This window comes from Barbatula barbatula (assembly GCF_947034865.1).
Source record: "Barbatula barbatula genome assembly, chromosome: 3".
NCBI classification, from domain to species: domain Eukaryota; kingdom Metazoa; phylum Chordata; class Actinopteri; order Cypriniformes; family Nemacheilidae; genus Barbatula; species Barbatula barbatula.
In genome coordinates this window covers 17,429,699-17,449,008 of record NC_136764.1, presented here as the reverse complement: position 1 = coordinate 17,449,008, position 19,310 = coordinate 17,429,699, and the positions used below count along the sequence as shown (strand labels likewise).

At 38.9% G+C, this 19,310-nt stretch overlaps 1 protein-coding gene across 1 annotated transcript in view; it reads left to right on the top strand.

The window, feature by feature from the left end:
* dpydb (dihydropyrimidine dehydrogenase b) overlaps nucleotides 1-19,310 on the top strand; it is a 101,067-nt gene that overhangs the window by 78,016 nt on the left and 3,741 nt on the right. The window contains exons 19-20 of the mRNA XM_079451670.1: nucleotides 6,993-7,135; nucleotides 13,003-13,182. Of these exons, the coding sequence (XP_079307796.1) occupies nucleotides 6,993-7,135; nucleotides 13,003-13,182 (323 nt within the window). The remainder of the gene's footprint in view (nucleotides 1-6,992; nucleotides 7,136-13,002; nucleotides 13,183-19,310) is intronic.

Below are 19,310 nucleotides of genomic sequence, written 5' to 3'. Positions count from 1 at the left end.
TCAGTCTCCTCCGGCACTCGACTGAGGAGATCAGAGGAGTCTTCCGCATCAGATGCCAGCAGGCGGCTGTCCGATGCAGCGACAGAAATGGAGTCATCATCCCTATACGAAGTCTTTCCACTATGAGACGGCCGTCTGCCGCTCGTAGGGGACGAACCAGGTGAGCGTGCAGGGGCATGGACGGTCCGCGAGCATGAAGCTGACGGAGCGACATCCATAGGAGTCCCCGAATCACCCCCGCCGCTCGCCAAAGTGATCAACCGTGCCGAAACAGCGGCTGAAGATGCCTGGGAAGCAGATGGGGTGGTGGCAGCGCTCGAAAAGAACGTAGCCAACCGTGACCGCAACACCCTGATTGCCATGTCCGCACACACGGGACATGCCGAATCAGTGAAAACTGCCTCAGCATGCTTGAGCCCCAAGCAAGTGACGCAGGTATCATGGCCGTCAGACTCCGGGATGAGTCTGTCGCATCCGAGGACACAGGAGACATGCTCGTAGCCGGAGGGACTTACCTCTTAAGGTCTGTAGCCTTCTGCCGAAACGCCCAGGGAAGTCCACCCAAAAGGAGAAGTCCGCTATTCCGCGTCGTAAATCCAGCAGGTTAAAATCAGTCTCGAAAGTCGAGTATCGCGTGTAGCATGTAGCAACACACAGGTTCCGAAGAACAAAGGATGAGTGAATGACCTCCGCCATCTTCCTTTATACCCGTATGTACGGGGCGGAGACTGGCGTGCGCGTGCCATTCGCCAAGCCCATTGGCGTTTTATAATTAATTATCTCGGAGAAGGTAGGTTCTCAAGATCAAACCCCAGTCAGTCTCTCACAACGTCGAGAGACCGACTGAAGGGGAACAAGTATTCAATATTAGTGCCTTAGTTTCAAAGCAACAACACAAACAAACATTACAGTGCATGCACGCTTTTGTGGCCCAAATTAAGAATAGAGGGCAAAGAATAGAGTCCCTGTACATTATTTCTGAAAACAAGGAAAGGAAATAACAAGTAAATTACATTAGATAGCAAGTAAAAAATATGTCCAGCCAGTATTATTTTGGCTTACCAGTAGAAGAACCGTTACTTGGCTAAACTTTAATGCGACAAAGTTACTTGACCCGTTCAACAAATTGTTTATTCATATAAATTAAATTAAATACAAATAGTTATATTATTAGAAGCTAGCCAGACCGATAAACAAACACAGACTAGAAGTAAGTTAACTTCGGTGCGTGTGTCCGATGAATCCATCTACAGCAGAAAATTATATGAATCCAGTTTACATTTACATTTCACATTTACATTTAGTCATTTAGCGAACGCTTTTATCCAAAGCGAATTACAAGTGAGGTAAACAATGGAAGCAATTGGAACAATTTAAGGACAACAAAACCCATAAGTGCAGGTAAAAAAGGGCAGTTTGAATTTGAGGTTGAATATGTGCATGTCACACACCAGCTAGGTTAATGCTTCAAACACAATGTATGCTCTTAAAATTACTTAATCAGAAAACATGAATGTAAATTTATGTCTGCACGCTCATAATCCCTAATAATTTAGACAATAGAAAATCTTTGTGGTCACACATATTAAACACCTTTAACCACCTTGATTTAGCTGTTTTATGTAAGTGCTTTGTAGCTTCTGCTGTATATATATATATATATATAGCGTGTTCGTGTGTGTGTGTGTGTGTGTGTGTGTTGAAGCTTCACCTCTACACACCTCTCCCTTCTCCCTTCAGCTGAGCTGCCATAGTGTGCAAAGGCATGGACAGGGTCAGAAACACAGCCTGCATTAAAAATTAATACCTGCACTATTGAGGCTCTGTTTTATGCAAGCAAAACTGACTGGCTGTCATATTTTTCACTTTTAAAGTCGTGCGGGCCTCACCGCGCAGCTCTCCCACGAGACCCAGCCGTGCAGCAATGGCCTAAGACTCTGCCCGAGACCAGCCTATTGATCAGGTGGGCCCTAAAGGGCCCATGCAGCCCCACATATTTTATATGCTCCCAATACGTTGGCTCTCTTCAGACTTTCTCTTTCAGAAACCCATATCCAGAGCACATAAACCCATCTGCGGATCATCCAGGGGCACATAAATGTGTGCCGCCCAGAGCTCTCTGCGGAGCTGCTTGATTCTCTAATGTATTCACTAATTTAATGTTGAACTCAGCAGCAGTGGCCGGATTTAGGGTGCTTTGATTTATGGGGCAAGTGGCGTAAACTCTGAATGTGGGGGAAATCAATCTTTTCTTTGACAGGTTTTTTTTCCTCAAAACTTTTTTAATCAGATTTTTCCTTAGCTACTGATGTGTAATATAGACAGAGGAGGTTTGTTACCTCATACTCATTAAATGGGGCCTTAGATGGACTTTGTAAGCAAAAACATCAACTGTATACAGAAGGCAAGGGTTTTCTAACCTTATGATAACAAGGACGCCCAAAAAGATGAACCTTTGTGAGGCACCCACTTCTTAAAATACATATTCATCTATCATTTTTATGTGTACAGAAATATTTAAACTATTTTAGGTAAATAGTCAATGTGATATTATAAAGACAACACATTGTTTCCTAATGTAAATGGTTGGCTAGATTATGAACAATGTACATAACCCTGAAGAGATATTTTCAATTAAAATGTATTTGTACTGTACCAACTTTCACTTTGACTGCAAAAAAGGAACTGTAGTGAGAAAAACTTACTGAAAAGATACAAATATAAAAATTCTGGAAACTACTGTATGCCTGTAGCAAAAAAAATGTTTTTGCTTTCCCTGAATTTCCCTGACGCCTTCGGGAGGCCCCCTGGGGGTCCCTGGAACCCAGTTTGAAAACCCCTGATATAGGGCATGCCTACATTTACGTTACAATTCAGTGTTTGGTGCAAGTTCTGTTTGTTTGTTCATTTGTCTGGTTAAGAAATAATCCATTACAGTTTTCCGTTAAGAAATAATCCATTACAGTTTAAAAAAAATCATAACTTCCCAACAATAGTATCTTAAACTGTTTAAGGGTGTGGTTTATGGCAGTTGATTTTATATGTGTTTATTTTAAGAATTTTAATTCCAAAAAGATTTCACTGTAAAAAACTCACGTAAAAACTGTAATATTCCGCCAACTGAGTTGCCAGTAAATTCTTTTTGTAAAGTAACATTTTTCATATTATTTTACACCTAACGGGTACATTTGCAGTTTACTTCTATAATTTAACATTTTAAACCACATTTTAAAAACACGTGAAAATTCTGTAAAATAAGCATTTGTAGAGAAAAATTTTTTTTCTTTTAGTATTTTGGAATTTAAGAGAGAGTATGGAAGGCCATAAGAACAATAATTGCCTCTCTCCACATTAAACATGAGGTTCTGTCATGATCCTGCCACTATACTAAGAGAAACATGACATGATGCAGCAGAATCATGACACCTATTGCTTTAGAATCTGCAGTATAGACTGCAAATAACTGTTGTTTTTTACTATAATCATGGTAATTCTTTACATCTGGATTCTTGAAATGAAATGCTGTATCAGACCTTAAAGTTTAGTGTGTGTGTTGTTTTGTTTTAAATGTACACTGAATTAACAAGAAGCAACTACATTGAGCTAATATTGTTTCTTGATATCGTAAATCTAGTGTACATACTGCCTTCTGTGTCACATTAACAAGTCTGTCGTGCTGTACAGTATGCACTATACAGATATCCTCTGTTTTACCTTTACTGTGTACACAATTACAGCTTAACAGTTCCTTATGGAGCAAACATTGCTATGTTCATAATCACACTGATTTATTAGAAATGATTTGTGCTCCAGATGGAGCCAGTCCGGGTCTGGATCTGAGCCGTGGTCTGTTAATTGGTGACCACTGGTCTGTTCTTATGGTCGCTATATTTTTCTCTAGTTGGGCCTCCCACTGTGATTTCATTTAGCCGGCAGTGTGCTTCTTATTTGATGTGTGTTTTCATGATTGGTCATGCCGACCGACTAGGCTGCTGTCACAGAGATATTATATTATTGCATCTCTTTCATTGTGCATGGAAAACCATGTTCCCCAGACACCGGGCAGCATCGCCCGGCGTAATTAACAGAGAGCCGCACCGTCATCCCGGTCTCTTATTTGCTTTTGTTATCTGCTTGGGTCTTTTTGAGGCACAACGTATTCGGATGAAGATAGAAATCATAGAGGATGCTGGGACCACACGCTCTGTGCCGTGTGCATTTGAAATTATTAATCCGAACGTCTGGCATCGGGTGCTGATGCCTCTCCCAAACAGATGCCATCGATGGCCTTGTGGAGATGTCAATCACCTCGGACTGAGGATGGTGCTTGTGCGGAGCTGTAGTTGCGTATGTTGGAAGCTGTGAAAGGACCAGCTTAGTGTAATAAGGTATTGATAAAAGCCAGGGGTGTGATACAGACTCACACAGCACAAATCCTTCTTGCATTCCCAAATCCAGAAATGTAAATCTACAACAACAGCCACAAGTACTGTGTTTTAGTGTAGTTTCACAATGGTACTGGTGACAATCTCACACCCAGGTTACACCTACCATTAGGATCCATTTTGGTTAGTGCTAAATCCAGGTGTAAATCTGCTGGTTGTGTATCAGTGCTTTTATATATTTATTTATTTATTGCACTTTGTAAGCCACACACACGCAGTAACAAAATGAATAAACTGGCTCCGGGGTACTCGTGCCTGTCCTAAATTTAGCTCTTTGCCTACCCGTGCCGCTATTGACATGCAGCAAACTTGTGCCAGCAACTTCACCACAGGTACTGGTGACAAACAGGTGTGAGCGACCCTGTTTGACAAGGACATGTTGGGGTTGTCAGAGCAACAGGAGCTGTCAGTGAGGCTGGTGTGAAAAAAGAACACGGTGCAGGAAAGGACAGAGCGAGTGCCACAATAACATCACAACAGTATAAAGAGAACTGAATCTTATCTTGAGTGGAGGTTTTCTGCTTGACAAAATTATTTGTGTCAGGTGCTTTCATGTCTCTCAACCTCTGTTGCAAAAGTTGTGTCCATATTAAAGTGATTGTGAAATAACACACTGATCCTTTAAATATTTGCAGTGTGTGGCATATGTGCACCCTCAGCGTACCCTCGGCAATTTTTTTTTAATATCATTACCTGAGCTTAGTTTTATTAGATGGTTCAGATGGTTTTTACCAAACCAGTCAGTTGTTGAGAATGTTGGTTCTGAAACAGTCTGAAAGGGTTTCAGTTTCTTTTCTTAGGTTTAAAGTGAGCATGAAAAAGAAATCTCAATCTTTTTCTTTTCTGTTGTGCTATATATATGTGCTATATATATATATATATATATATATATATATATATATATATATATATATATGTATATATATATATATATATGTATATATATATATATATGTATATATATATATATATATGTATATAATCCAATCAATTCCCAAAGAACGAAACATATAAGTTTCGTTCTTTGGGGATTGATTGGGTTGTGGGAAGCCTGGCCAATATAGTCCCACCCCCACGCAGGGACATACGTCATGCAGAAAAGAGATGATATTTGGAGAGAGATTATAAGGATGCAAATCTATTTTTATTATAAACACTGCAGTATTGGACCTCAATGTTACTTTTATTTATTTGTCACATACACAGTTATAAGGTAAACAACTGGCAGTGAAATTAAGTCTATACAACTGTGGATGATACTTCAAATATAAGAATAAACTAAATATAAAGTATATTACAGATACATAATTAGATATTAAAGATTAAGTACAGCATAGATTAAAATGTATAAAGCTGCAGGAAAAAAATGTTGGAGACCATTCCAAAATGAAGGATGTTAACTTGATGGTAAATTGAGCGATGTTGTGCAGTGCTAGCGAGTGCACATTTTTCTCCAAAAAAAGTAAAATGTCATTACCATCCCCCATATCATTACCGTAATGCACAATATAAAAAAATCTACACTCTCAAACTAAATCCAACATACCTAAATCCATTTGATGTTTGAACAAGGCCATGTTGAAAACTTTACTCTGAGACATGAAATAAATGTTTTAACATAAATAACACATAGTTTGAAGAAGTTTCCTTTTTTTAAGCAGTGAAAAGTACCACTAATTGAAGAAACACCCTGTTACTTCAACACATATTTTACCCACACAGACATTAAAGAATCCACAGATCTGCAGCCTTGTGACCTAAGCCGTAGGAAACCAAACCCCCATCTCTAAATCACACCCAAGTGGCTTTCATTGCAAGCAGAGTGATGTGTTCTTATGATAGTTGGTCACAACAGAGCAGAGATGACAAATTCTACTTGACATCCCATCCATTCAGCCAACAGGTGGAAGAACAGAATAAAGTGAGTGTGGCAGGAAGTTCCACAGGCTTAGGAAAGCGCCCATATGTACATAATTAACCATGCTGCATGGGGATGCAAAAAAATGTGCCGTGATTCAATTTATCTCCCCAATTTGGGAATAGTGTGGGTGATGAGGATCATTTAGCATTTCCGGAGCGGGGCTAAAAAAGAAAGCTGTATCAAACCGTCAAATTGTGGAATTTGAGTTCTGAGCCGATCCAGCGAAATGAATGTGGACAAACGTACGACTGTGATCAATGAATGGGAACCTGCTGGGAAAATGAGGTTAAATGTAATGTGATAAACACTTCCATCTGTCTGGCTGATCAGAAAGCCGTTCAGCTTTCATTAGGGAATCCTGCCATTCTGAGGAAAGGAGGGGGTACAGGGAGAGGAAGATGGGAGTGGGGTGACTGCTGTGTTACTGCTTAGATGCAGGGACACAGACACCTGTTCACACAGTGGGTGTCATTCATTAAATTCATTCAATAAAAAGTATTCCTGCTTTATAACCATTTTAACCCCCCCTCCCCCCAAAAAAACATATATACATGGCACATCTTTGACACACACACAGGTATGATCATTTGTATTTATTCTATTTGTATCCTCTTTTATTTGTATAGGCAATGCAATCCGGCCCATTGCTCTGCGTGCTGTGTCAGCTATAGCCAGAGCTCTTCCTGGCTTCCCTATCCTGGCAACGGGTGGCATTGACTCGGCAGAGTCTGGACTGCAGTTCCTTCATGCTGGAGCTTCTGTCCTGCAGGTAACCACTATCATTCACCATCCACTACCACCAGTTTACAGTCATTACGGGGTTAATCCTCCTGGAGCAACCTGGGGTTAAGTGCCTGCTTGAGAAGACAATGATAGGTACTCCCTTGAAGCGTTTGAACCTGTAATCTTTGGGTTACAATTCTAGACTTTTAACCACTCGGCTTTATCACCTCTTAGCATCATACTTTTAGCAATAGAAGCATGTCGGAGAGTAGATGAGCATGTAGGCTCCAACTGTTCTGTAGGAGCATGGCTGGTGTACACAAACACATGATTCATCTAGCGATAATTAATCACGATGAATCGACTCCAAAATAAAGGTTTGTGTTTATATAATATATGTGTGTTTGTTGTGTATAGTTGTATGTATATATAAAGGCCCACACGTGACACATTAATATATAAATATATGTAAATGTATAGGTAGATATAATTTAAATTCTGTATAAATATAAAAAGATATATTACACATATATACATGCTTGTCTATTTAAGAATATACAGGCCGCACACACATATATTATTGAAACACAAACATTTATTTTGGAATTGATTAATCACATGACAGCACTGTTTAAAATAAAACAAGCATTAAAGGTGCTGTGTTTAAGTTTTTGGAGGATCTATTGACAGAAATGCAATATAATATATGTTGGTGTATGGTGTAGGTGTATAAAAACCTTACATAATGAAGCGTTATGTTTTTATTATCTTTGAATGAGCATCTACATACACTGTGGGTCGCCTTGCATGTTGTTTCTACAGTAGCCCTACAGAGTGCGTTTCGTTAATACATTATCTCCTTCAGCAATGATGCAAAAAACGTTACGACATCTTTGTCCTATGTTAGCCACCATAGTGCTTCTAGTAGCTGAGCTTTAGAATATTTTATTGCGTAGAAATTGCGAGGCCTTAAAGTCAAAACGTCTCACTTCATTTTAATATGAGTGCTCCATTTGTAATGTCTCCGATTAAAGTTTACGTTTATACGCTGCAACATTTCCGTTTTACCCAAGATGCAACACTGCAGCACCAGCTTAACACATGGGTCTCAACACGTGCATTAAGTAGTCAGTAGTAATCAAATCCTTAATAAGGAGTCTACTAACGGCTATACTCACACCGCGCCGTTGCAGCCCGGCTGCAACAACAATCTCAAAGCAAATTGCAATTTACAACATTGCTCTGAACAAGTTGTTAGTGCAAATAAACCCATTATCTCAACATGATGCCACAGCCTCTGAAATGTCTTTTTAAATAAATAAATCAAAACACTCTCATTATGTGCAAAAATAACATTTCACAAGTGCCTGGGAGTTCTGGGGGGATAAGATTGGAATTAAAACATTTTAATCACACCCACATGTAATAGCAGAGTGCCGGCACGTAGTAATAGGAGAAATTGTAAAGTGGCCAACTCCTCGGCACAGTAGAGTTGAATCAGTGTCACTGGCAGGTTACGAGAACAGCGCGCCTCCATTTCCTGCATGAATTGGATTAGACCAGCGAGCTGCTCCGGTGAGCAACATTAAGTCAAGATGCACGTTTGATAGTAAGCATGAAAATACAACTTTATTTATATAGCCTCTTTAAAAACTTGTGTACAAAGGGCTTTGCAGAATACTTATATATCCCTCTGATGCACATTATGAGCTAACGGTGGAATATTATTTCCCTGTTAGATTTTTGTTGTTACATAAAGCAGCTCCAATCCACAATATTTCAAATAGACCTATTGCGTTTTTAAATACGACTGAGATTTCGGGTTTCAAAGCAAAAGTTCTTCTTTTATAGTTGTGATAGCATATGATGTACAGTATATAGATCTCCTATTGCTCACTTTTTTGGGAGCTACCCTTTGAAACTACTTTTTTATAATCTTGTTCATCTTTAATCATATTTATCTTCGTCATTTCACATACACAAAATGTTTTAATACTGTGAAGCACGTACACAGTTTCTGCTATCTCTAGAAATGCGGCATTGTTAATATTCTTGAATTCATATGTCCTTGTGATTTAGTAAGAATTTTTTCTATTTCTGTCACCTGGAAAAGCAACTTCTGAATAAATAAATGTACATTTATTCAAAATATACAGCACTCTAACTAGCTGTGTTGTCATTAAATTGCAAAGTGCAGAAGAAAACAAAATTATGTATCTGTGCAAAAAATCTAGACATTTAACAAATTGGGCACAGGTGATGCAATACATATGTGATATTACAATGTGAATATTAAATACAACTGTTTTTGCACAACAACAAATAGAACAAACAGATGGTGTTACATATACAGTACATAGAATCATTGTTTGTCTTACATTGTTCTTAAAAGTCTTACAGTAGAGATGCCATATGGCTATGTTCATATGTTCTCAAACTGTGTAGATGCCAAGTGATTTTTGAGCATAATTTATTTATTAAAGATGCAGTAAAAATATCTGGCTAATGCCTCGGTGCCTATTCCCTTTCATTGCATGTAAAAGTACCATCAACATTCATCAATTTTCCTTTTTTTGCAAATAAAAATGAAAAGGTTTGAAATAACATAAGGTATGGGTGAGCAGAGTTAATGATGACAGGATTCTCTTTTTTGGGGGGCAAATTGTCCTTTTAAGTGTCTGAGTGTGCGTTAAATGTGATTTCTCATTCTAGTACGAGTCAGCATTCTTGCAGCTTCGTTTTCAACTCCTTCGAAGTGTTTGATGGAGCCAAAACACTATTGCAGCAGTGGAGCATAGTTGTAACAAATGCATGAGTGATTTTTTCACTGTCAGCAGAGGAGAGAACTTCACAGAGCACCTTAGAGATGTTTCACATGTGATAATAGGCTGTTTCACAAACATTGCTAAAACTCAGAGAGTTGCCAAAAATGATTCCTAAATTATTAATGTAATTATAATCCTTTAGAGATCTAGAGTTAGACATGGCGTAGAATAATAAGTCTATCTGTCTTTACGTAGTTGCAGAAGGATCTGTAACATTCACAAATAATGCTCTCTGTGCAGTCCAACAATGTGCTGATTGATTTGTGGCCATCTGTTGCAAGTGAAAATAGAGTTGGGTTTTATCTGCATACGGATGAACAGAGATGATATATTGATTAATTACACCAACTAATTCAAGCCCATACTGTATACGTGCAATAACAAAGGACTTAACTTAGGTTGAGACATATGTAACCTTTTAAAGGTGACTGACTTTATCACTGGAAATGTCTAAGCCTCTAAAATACACATTTGACTAGTTTATTTAATTATGAATTATGCAGATGACATAAATTGTCTAAAATTCCTCAAAAGCATTATTTTAAGTGATTTGCATAATCTGCCAATTGTCATCTTTCATAAGATATCGACTTAAGATCTCTACTTCAAAGCATGCATGACACCATTTAAATTTGGATAGTTGGTTTTTCATGTGTATTTTCAATACCTGTGAGTTAGTGTGAAAGCCACTCCATCAAGACAAGTGGCAACTACATTCAATTCAATAAAATATAATTTATATAGCGCTTTTCACAATGTGCAACAACGCAGCTTTACAGGAGAAAATACAAAGCAAAACAGAAAAGATAAAACACAGTACAGTGCATGGTGTTTGTAGGACAAGCAAGATCATTATAATGGTGCGATGTTAACAGAATTTACCCAACCTTTTAATTGGCACACCGTAAGTTCTTTTGAGTAAAAAAATAACTAATACCAATTATTGAGCAAGTATATGAAAGAACTGTGTTTAAATCTGTGTCACTACACTTGCTGGATTCACCACGGAATGCATGTAATAATGGTTTCAAATTTTCCCTGTCGGGTCGTCTTTTTCCGGAAATCCTTATTTGGTGTCTTAATTCTATGCTTCATTTCGTCACATTCGTGTGAACAGAACGAAGAGCACCCGGCTGCCAGCCTGCGTGTGGATGCTGCGGGTGGCAGGGGTAGCATTGTACACAGATAGTTTTTCTTGGAAACTTTAGAATTATTTATGGTGCCGTTTAGTACTTTTAAACCGCAAGCAGCGCGGCGCTGACATCTGGGGATTCATCAGTTGTGAAAATCTAAAAAGTTTACAAAGAAAAAGGGAATGTGATAGGACTCAACAAGAATTTATATTGGCAGACATGGATTTATTTCTTCTGAACAGAATATGTAAGACATTTCAATAGATAACACAAAAACAGTAGCGCACTGGTTATGTTACAGACGGGTACACAGTTTCATCGGTTGTTCTTTCTCTCTTTGTTATGTTCATTATGATAAATGTAACTTAAACCCTATTTGCACGGGATTAGTATTATCTGGGGACCTCTTGTGATTGATAAATTATCTCCCCACATCTGTGTTTCATGTGGCGCACACACTCAGGATAAGTGAAGCCTGTGATTTTACTCAAATTTACGGTCTTATTTCATGATGGCAAGGCTTTGCATACAGTTTATTTATATAAAGCTGGATGGTGTAGAATGATACATGACCGTACCTGTCAGCATTTGAGACCCGCGGCCGCGTTCTTGGATCTTCTGTCCGGTTCGCGTTATGAGAGTTTCCTTGAGAAATCACAAAACGGGAGACTCCCGGCCAAAATGGTAGTTTTGCACTATTTGGGTCTGTTTATGTTCTTATTTGTTTCGTGTTAAATCATCTGCAATGTTAACTGTTATGTTTGTTATGCCCTACTGATGTACAGTAAAGATTCTCACAAGTGCACCGTCACAGGCCACAGGTGACATACGACTCAAAACATCAGACTCATCCGCGCAGTTGAGCAGTGCCAAATCACAACTCACGTAAAGAAAATGAGGTATATCACCTGTAGTAGCAATAACAAATAGAGATGGCGACAAAGAGGCCATTCTTACGGACAGCCACTTTAAGCTGATCTAATATCAGCAGTCTCCCAGTGAGCAAACCAACACGGCCCAGTGGCGAGGAACCCAAACTCCAATGATAAATAAATGAAGAAAAATCTTGGGAGAAGCCAGTCGTTAGGGCCAGGTCCCCTCATACGTGTCACAGCTGCACTCAGTGACTTTGATCAAAAATTACTGAGTAAATGTTTATGGATAACAGGGAGAGCTTATTAGTTGTGATTTTGCCTGGTTTGTAATTTTATCACTTAGGAATGCTGAAATTGCACGTTTAAGAAAAGTGTAGTGAAGTTTTAGGTTAGGCCAGAGATTTTTGCCTTTTTATACAGTAATGTAGCTTCAAAAAGAGGATGGATTCTTTCTTAAAATGCACTGCAGCAGACAATAATTCATTTTAATCATGTTGCAGAGGAAGGGTGGACAATTGGGCAGGGTGGACTTTGAAATGTATATCATATTTCTACAATATCCTACCATTTGTAAATTTGTCCAGTGTGTGTTTTTTGCATTGTTCCTCTTTGCATCTGCATGTTCTTCTGAAATTGTTTTATTGATTTGTTGAAAAATCATTGTGTCTGCAGTTGTAGTTCACCCAAAAATTATACTGTTATTTGTAGATTTCAAGTAAATAACCTAAAAATGAACCACAATGAAATTATATTGAAGGTCCAGTGTGTCATTTTTGGAGGATCTACAGAACGCTTCGTAAATACATGATCTCCTTTCGCAAAGAAGTGAAAACATGACAACAACTTAGCCCTGTCTCAGCCACCATAATGCTTCGAAGGGGAGGGGAGGCGTGAGCTAGATCACCGCTAGATGCTGCTAAATTTCATACACTGGACCTTTAAAAGCACAGGGCAACTATTCCATTCTGGTTGTGTAATTCTTTAGCCACTGAAGATAATGAATACACACTAACATCTTATCTGGATAGTGTGTCACTGTCAGCTTAAAGGTCTGTTTATATATCTGTGCACATTTAACAGGTATGCAGTGCCGTGCAGAACCAGGACTTCACTGTGATTGAAGACTACTGTTTAGGCCTGAAGGCACTGCTCTATCTGAAGAGCATAGAAGAGCTGTGCGATTGGGACGGCCAGTCTCCTCCCACCATACGCCACCAGAAGGGCAAACCTGTCCCCCGCGTGGAGGAGCTCGTCGGAAAGGTGAGTAGCTCAGTGGCTGGTTGCCTAAGGCTAGTCTCAGCAAATGAAACGTGGTGTTTTGCCGGTTAACCTTTAGTGATTTGTGTTGCAATTAAGCAGGCAAAATAAGCCTGATGGTGGAGATAATGCTTCTTTGAGTCATGAAGGATTTATAAGGTTGTGGATGCTAGTAACATAGCCGCAAGGATCATGCTAACAGTCGTAGAGTCATTTTCCTCGATTGGCATGAAACAAGCTCCGGGCTACCCGAGACCATTCGGTGACCTCGTGACTATTTGACCAATGATGGCCCTCAGCTAGACTCTGCAGGAGTAGATGTATTTGAAAGCACAGAGATCTAAATCTAACAAATACTGCACGATCAATATCAAATAAGGTTTTTATTTTTTCATTTTTGGCTCTGGTTGTGAATTACATTACTCACCGAAAGTATGTTATAAATTTAAGGGTTCTGAAATGTTAGATAATCACAGCTGGCGTGTTTCCGATTGGAATATATTTATTTTTAATATCACAAATTATTTAAATCGGGATTATGTTCGTCAGTCTCACAGTTGTGGGCAAACTCAGCCGCCCATTTAAATTTCAGTTACACAAAGTTATATTTTCCCCAACGCTACACTGCATTCATGCACCAAAGAAATGAAAACATACAAACATATGCAAATGTCTCTCTCTCCATAAACAGCTTTGTGCTTCAGAAAGTGATAGAGGGGAAAGCAGTGTGAACTGATAAGTGCTATTTCTACACTACCACATGATTTGGAAAAACATGAGGGGCGAAATCTCTCTCTCTCATTCACATGCCAACTCTGTAGAGCTCTGTCCAGCAAAACAAGCATACGGCTGAAACCGGGGGGTAAGCCCCGCCACTTCAAGTTGTCCTCATATTCCATTCAGAATCTGCATTCACCCTTTGCAGTAGCAAGTATCACTTGACACAGTGTAAGAAAGGTTTTAAACAATGATGGTTGTTCATACATATAATCTATATATTTGTATTTACGGTTTTAGACGTTTTAGTACAATGTTAGTCATTTTTGTATGTTTTTTTTAACTAAAGAACATTTCGAATCAAACGATAAAATACAGCAACGAATCTGTGTGATATGTGTGAAAAACAAGTTCTGTCAGTATTATAGAATTTTATATAATGTTGAATTAGAAAAAAAGATCCATAACTCTAAATTATGGCAAAAGCAGGACAGAAAGTGTCCAGAGTTAAGCTGTTGTTAAACCGTTGTAAATATTTAGGGAAATTACGTGTATATTAATCATTTCTGCATTTGGAGCCACTGTCCGTTTTATGCTTTGATCAGACACATTTACCTTCCATTTTAGAAGGATTTTTTATTTTCTTAATTCATGACTATTGAAATAGTTACAAATGCTACATTTCTCAAAATATTTTCTTTTGTGTTCCACAGAAAAGAGTCATAACCATATGAGGGTAAATTAAATTTACTGACACATTTAAGTGACATTGTTTTGAATGAACTATCCCCTAAAACGGGTTTAAAACTTTTCATGCAAATGACCCCCAAATATGCTTAACCTTTTGTGAGCGACCCCCTTTCTAATATGCATGTTTGCATAAAGAAGCATTTAAACTGTTAGACAAATAATAAGTGTAATATTATAAGGACAACATATTATTTGAAAAAGTGAAACTGGAATAATCTTCAGTATAGCGTTTTACAACTTTTGCTATCTATAGTTTCTCGAAAAAATTCTGGGGACCCCTTAAACCATTCTTGAGGTCCCCTGGGGTCTAGTTTGAAAACCCCTAACTTACAGTAATAGTTCACCTTCTTCAAATTCTGTCATCTTTAACGCACCCAGTTGTTATTTTAACAGTTTTTTTGTGCAAAACACAAATATATTTTGAAAAACGTTGGTAGCCAAAACCCATTGGTCCCTATTGACTTCGAATCGTAAGGACACAAAACCAATGCAAGTCAATGAGGACCAGCAGTTTTTCAAAATAGCTTCTTTTTTTCTGCAGAAAAAAGTCATACAGGTTTGAAATGGCAAGAGGGCTTGTAAATAAGCACAACATTTAACCAATCTATATGGTTAATGTTTTTAGACCTGCATACGTACCTGCGGTGTATGATTGTATATATTATACATGCAAGTTTTATCATAAAAACAGTATTGTGTGCATCACAAGATTAGCCCTTTGTAAATCTGTGATCATGGGACAGTTCCAGTTGTTTACAACACAGGTCTCAGCACACACACAGACACATACACACCCATATTGGCATCTGACTGTTTGCTGCTGTTCAGTTATGGAGAGAGGACATTGAGAAAACGTTTCCATTATTTTTGCACCCTGATGAGAGCAGGCACAAAGAGAGATGTGTGGTTTTGGCTACTACAGTATTTCTCTGCAAAACAAGAGCAAATTCACTGCCTGGAGCCAATTAAAGTGCAGAGATCAATGCCCACCATGATACCAGCGCTGAGCTCCTTACATTAACATGAGCTCGGGGGATTCATGTTTTGTTATTTTATTCAGTATTATTTAGTAGCATTATATAAGAGGATCCCGTAAATTGAAAATACGGCAGTGAACAAAAAAGCCAAGCAGTTAAGACTTTGCTTAACTTTAGTCAAGTAATAAATTGAATCTGGTTATAGGCTACGTTTCAGGCATTGTTTGGCCTCGAAGTTTTGTGGGGTTTTGTAGAAGCTTTGGATTTGTGATTGAAACAGGATGGAGACGGTAACATCTTTATTTTATAGTTCTGTTAGCACTGCAGGTCAAACCTTTCACAGGTAATAAACCGTCCGATGACACGGTTCATGACGCCCCAACCGGACTTGACAGGTTTCTCGCTTTCACATCCGGACAGCAATCACAGTTTCAGTTGATGTCCTTTTGAAATAGCTTTTCGACAATGTCTCTGGCATCTCTTTAACATGTCAAGTGTATCTCCTTAAGAGATCTATAATGAAAATTCTCTCATTGTTTACTCGATTTTCACAATTGATCCATAGAAAACAAAAAGAGAAAAGCAACCATGACAAATTTGAAAACTCTTTTTTATTTTTCCCTGATTTGTTCCGATTACCAACCATTACAATACAAGGACAAAGATGAGCGCTTCTCTCGTCGGATCCCTTGGCAATCGACATGATGCAACACAACATACGAGGCTGGGCTTTCATTCTAATTCTCGTATAATTTAAATCACTCAGCCCACACTGACATAATGTGTGCTGCTTCCTCCACTGCACTCTTGATTTACAATCCAGAGGGGAGATGGGAGAATTGACAAGCCCCGTGTTTTGGAAAGCTCTGCATCTAATTAGCAGAGGCTTTCTGGTTGCCCGGGACATGAGATTTGGCAGTGCGTGTAGCTCCACTCATTAAAACAGCACTCGTGGAGTGGACCCGTGAAAAAAACGCTTCCTCTCATTTAAGAGAAAGAAATTCCTCTTCCTCAGACACGTTTGTACAACTGTTATTTAGCGCTCGCCTTCTTTACACAAGTATTCAACCTGTCTGTTTAGCAGCAGCCCAAATCAGATTCCATTTTCCTTCGCTCGCAATTTCCTTTGTAGAAAATTCTTTGTGACATCTCCCGTCATTATATTTCTTCTTTTCCATTGTTAAAAGTATCGCTTTGTAGACTCCCCTTTGAATGATCTTAGAGCAAATTAGCATTGAGCAGACACGCTGTAGCCCATCGCTAAATAGCAGATAGAGCCTGAGAGAGAGAGCTTATGGGATTGCGGTGTGTCTGCAGTTTGTGTCTCTGGAAGACATGAAGTTCTAATGGGCACCTGGGATTTCCGCCTGTTGCCATTTAAGTGTCCTGTGCTCACTCACAAGACTGCTGAAGGCAAAATGGTGGTCAGTGGCTTTGTATCTGGTTCTGGGGAGATCTGAGGCGCGGATTTTTGGTCCAACTGCTGTTTCTTGACCTTGCCGTGTCTGTGTTTATTGTAACAGGTGTTTGTCCTGTTGAAGACTGTTTACTGAAAGTGCTTGTTGCAGTTTTTGGACGTCAGGTTAGCTCATATTTTAAGAGTACACAATTCTTTAAATTTGATTATGCCGTGGGTTAAAAACACATTAAAGTCCGCCCAAAAATTAAAACTCTGTTTACTCACCCTCATGTCATTGTAAACATTTATGACTTTCTTTCCTCGGCAGGACACAAACGAAGATTTTTTTAAGGAAGTTGGTCGACGAACAATGGCGGTACCCATTCACTTCTATTGTACTGACACAAACCCAGTGCAAGTCAATGGGTAACGCCATTTTTCATTGTTCTTCAAAATGTCTTCTTTTGTGTTCTGCAGAAGAAAGAAAGTCATAAAGGTTTGAAATGACCTGAGGGTGAGTAAATGCGTAAATGTGCAAAGTGACAGAATTTTCACTTTTGGGTGACCTATCCCTTTAAATTATAAGCAGGGCTCTAGACTGCGACTAAAGTGGTCCAGTGCGTGAAACAAATGTTTGCCCCGCTAAAGATTTCATTGAACATTTAATATGATAAATGAATGGTGAATGGCGCGCTTGTGATAAGTGCAGGAAAGAGCGAGCAGAGGGCTTGCGCAATCTCTCTGTCTCCAAACTAAAGTGTGCGTTTGACTTCATCGGTGTAGCGCAGACCGAATGGCATAAAAGCATCGCAGGACAGAGCGCTCCATATGCTTTTAAAACGATCTCACCGAACATGGATGTCATATTCCGATCATTCTGTAACTTCTGAACTGTCTCTCTCTCTCACACGTTAATCAAAAGCGAGGTCGGAAGACAGAATCAAATGTTTCATGTGGCGCGTTCAGAGAATATTTTTACGTGATTCACGGCTGGGTGCGAATGCGCTCAAAAACATGTTGCCTTTTCTTACCTGACAAGCTTAAAAGGCCTATGCAGTAAAGTCTTTTCAGTGTTAACTTCTATCTTTTGCAATGTCATAAAAGCTGTGAATAAGATTAAAAAGCGTGTCAATGTCCGCTAATGTTCGATTCGCGACCTGATTACTAATTTGAACCGATTCATTTTGTTGAAACAACTCGTATGAACTCACGAGACTCAATGTCAGAAGCCATCAGATCAGTCACTCAGCAGCAACCGTATTAATCAGAAAAACACTTTTGTCAAAATACTTTTTTTATTATTTAGGCATCATGGTTTCAGATGTCTTCGCACTGGAATTGTTGTTATCATTATTTTAAAGATGTATTTCACAACATCAGATCGTTATTTCCTCCAACTAAAACAAAACGGTGTGGGTATCGAGCTTCTATTGGGCATACTTGTCACGTGATACGATTTTGCATTTAAGGGTACACCAAACTTGAACTTTGTAACGGAACAAAATGTTGCAGGAATTTGCAATTCAGGTCTTCCGCATTTGTTTGCATATGAAAGGAAGTGAATGGAATCAAAAGTGTAGTGTGACGGCACCATCAGCCAGTAATTACAAATAAATACATACATAGGTTTCATGATCAAAAACAAACATCATGTGGCCCTAACTTCACTTCCGGGAGACCTCCGCAAAGTATAAATAATCATTGAGTAGTTTCAATTCAATTTGATACAATTAATAAACAATAAAATATGAACATATATTAATATATATGTAATAATAAATACATTTTATTATAACCAAACACATACTGGAAGTTAACTTCGGGCCAGGCGTGTGCTTCTGATGAAACCATCTATATATAAAATAAAAAAGTAGTAACTTGTCACCAAAGTATCATTTAAAGTTGCTGTGTAATCATGCTTCATGCGCAAGCTAGTCTTCTCTCAATTTATTTTGTGACTGATGCACTGTTAATGACTTATCTCTGTCTAGCCTGTGTGTTTTTATGTGTGTGAGAATGTGTGTGTTTATCTCCTCAGCCCCCGATGGCTTCCACAGACTGTCTGCTGCAGGGCTGGAACGCTTGATTCATTAGACTGTCAGCCTGTGCCTGAGAGAGTAATGCTTTTATGCAGGATTAGAACAGGGCCACCAGTGTTAGCTCTACAGGGAAATAAATACATGGAGGATGCGCCCCCCCCTAAGCTAGCCATTAGTCCTGCAGTCAACACCGCCACCATAGATTTGTTTGTCTGATTCCTCTGATAGGTCCTGGCTTAGGAAAGGCTT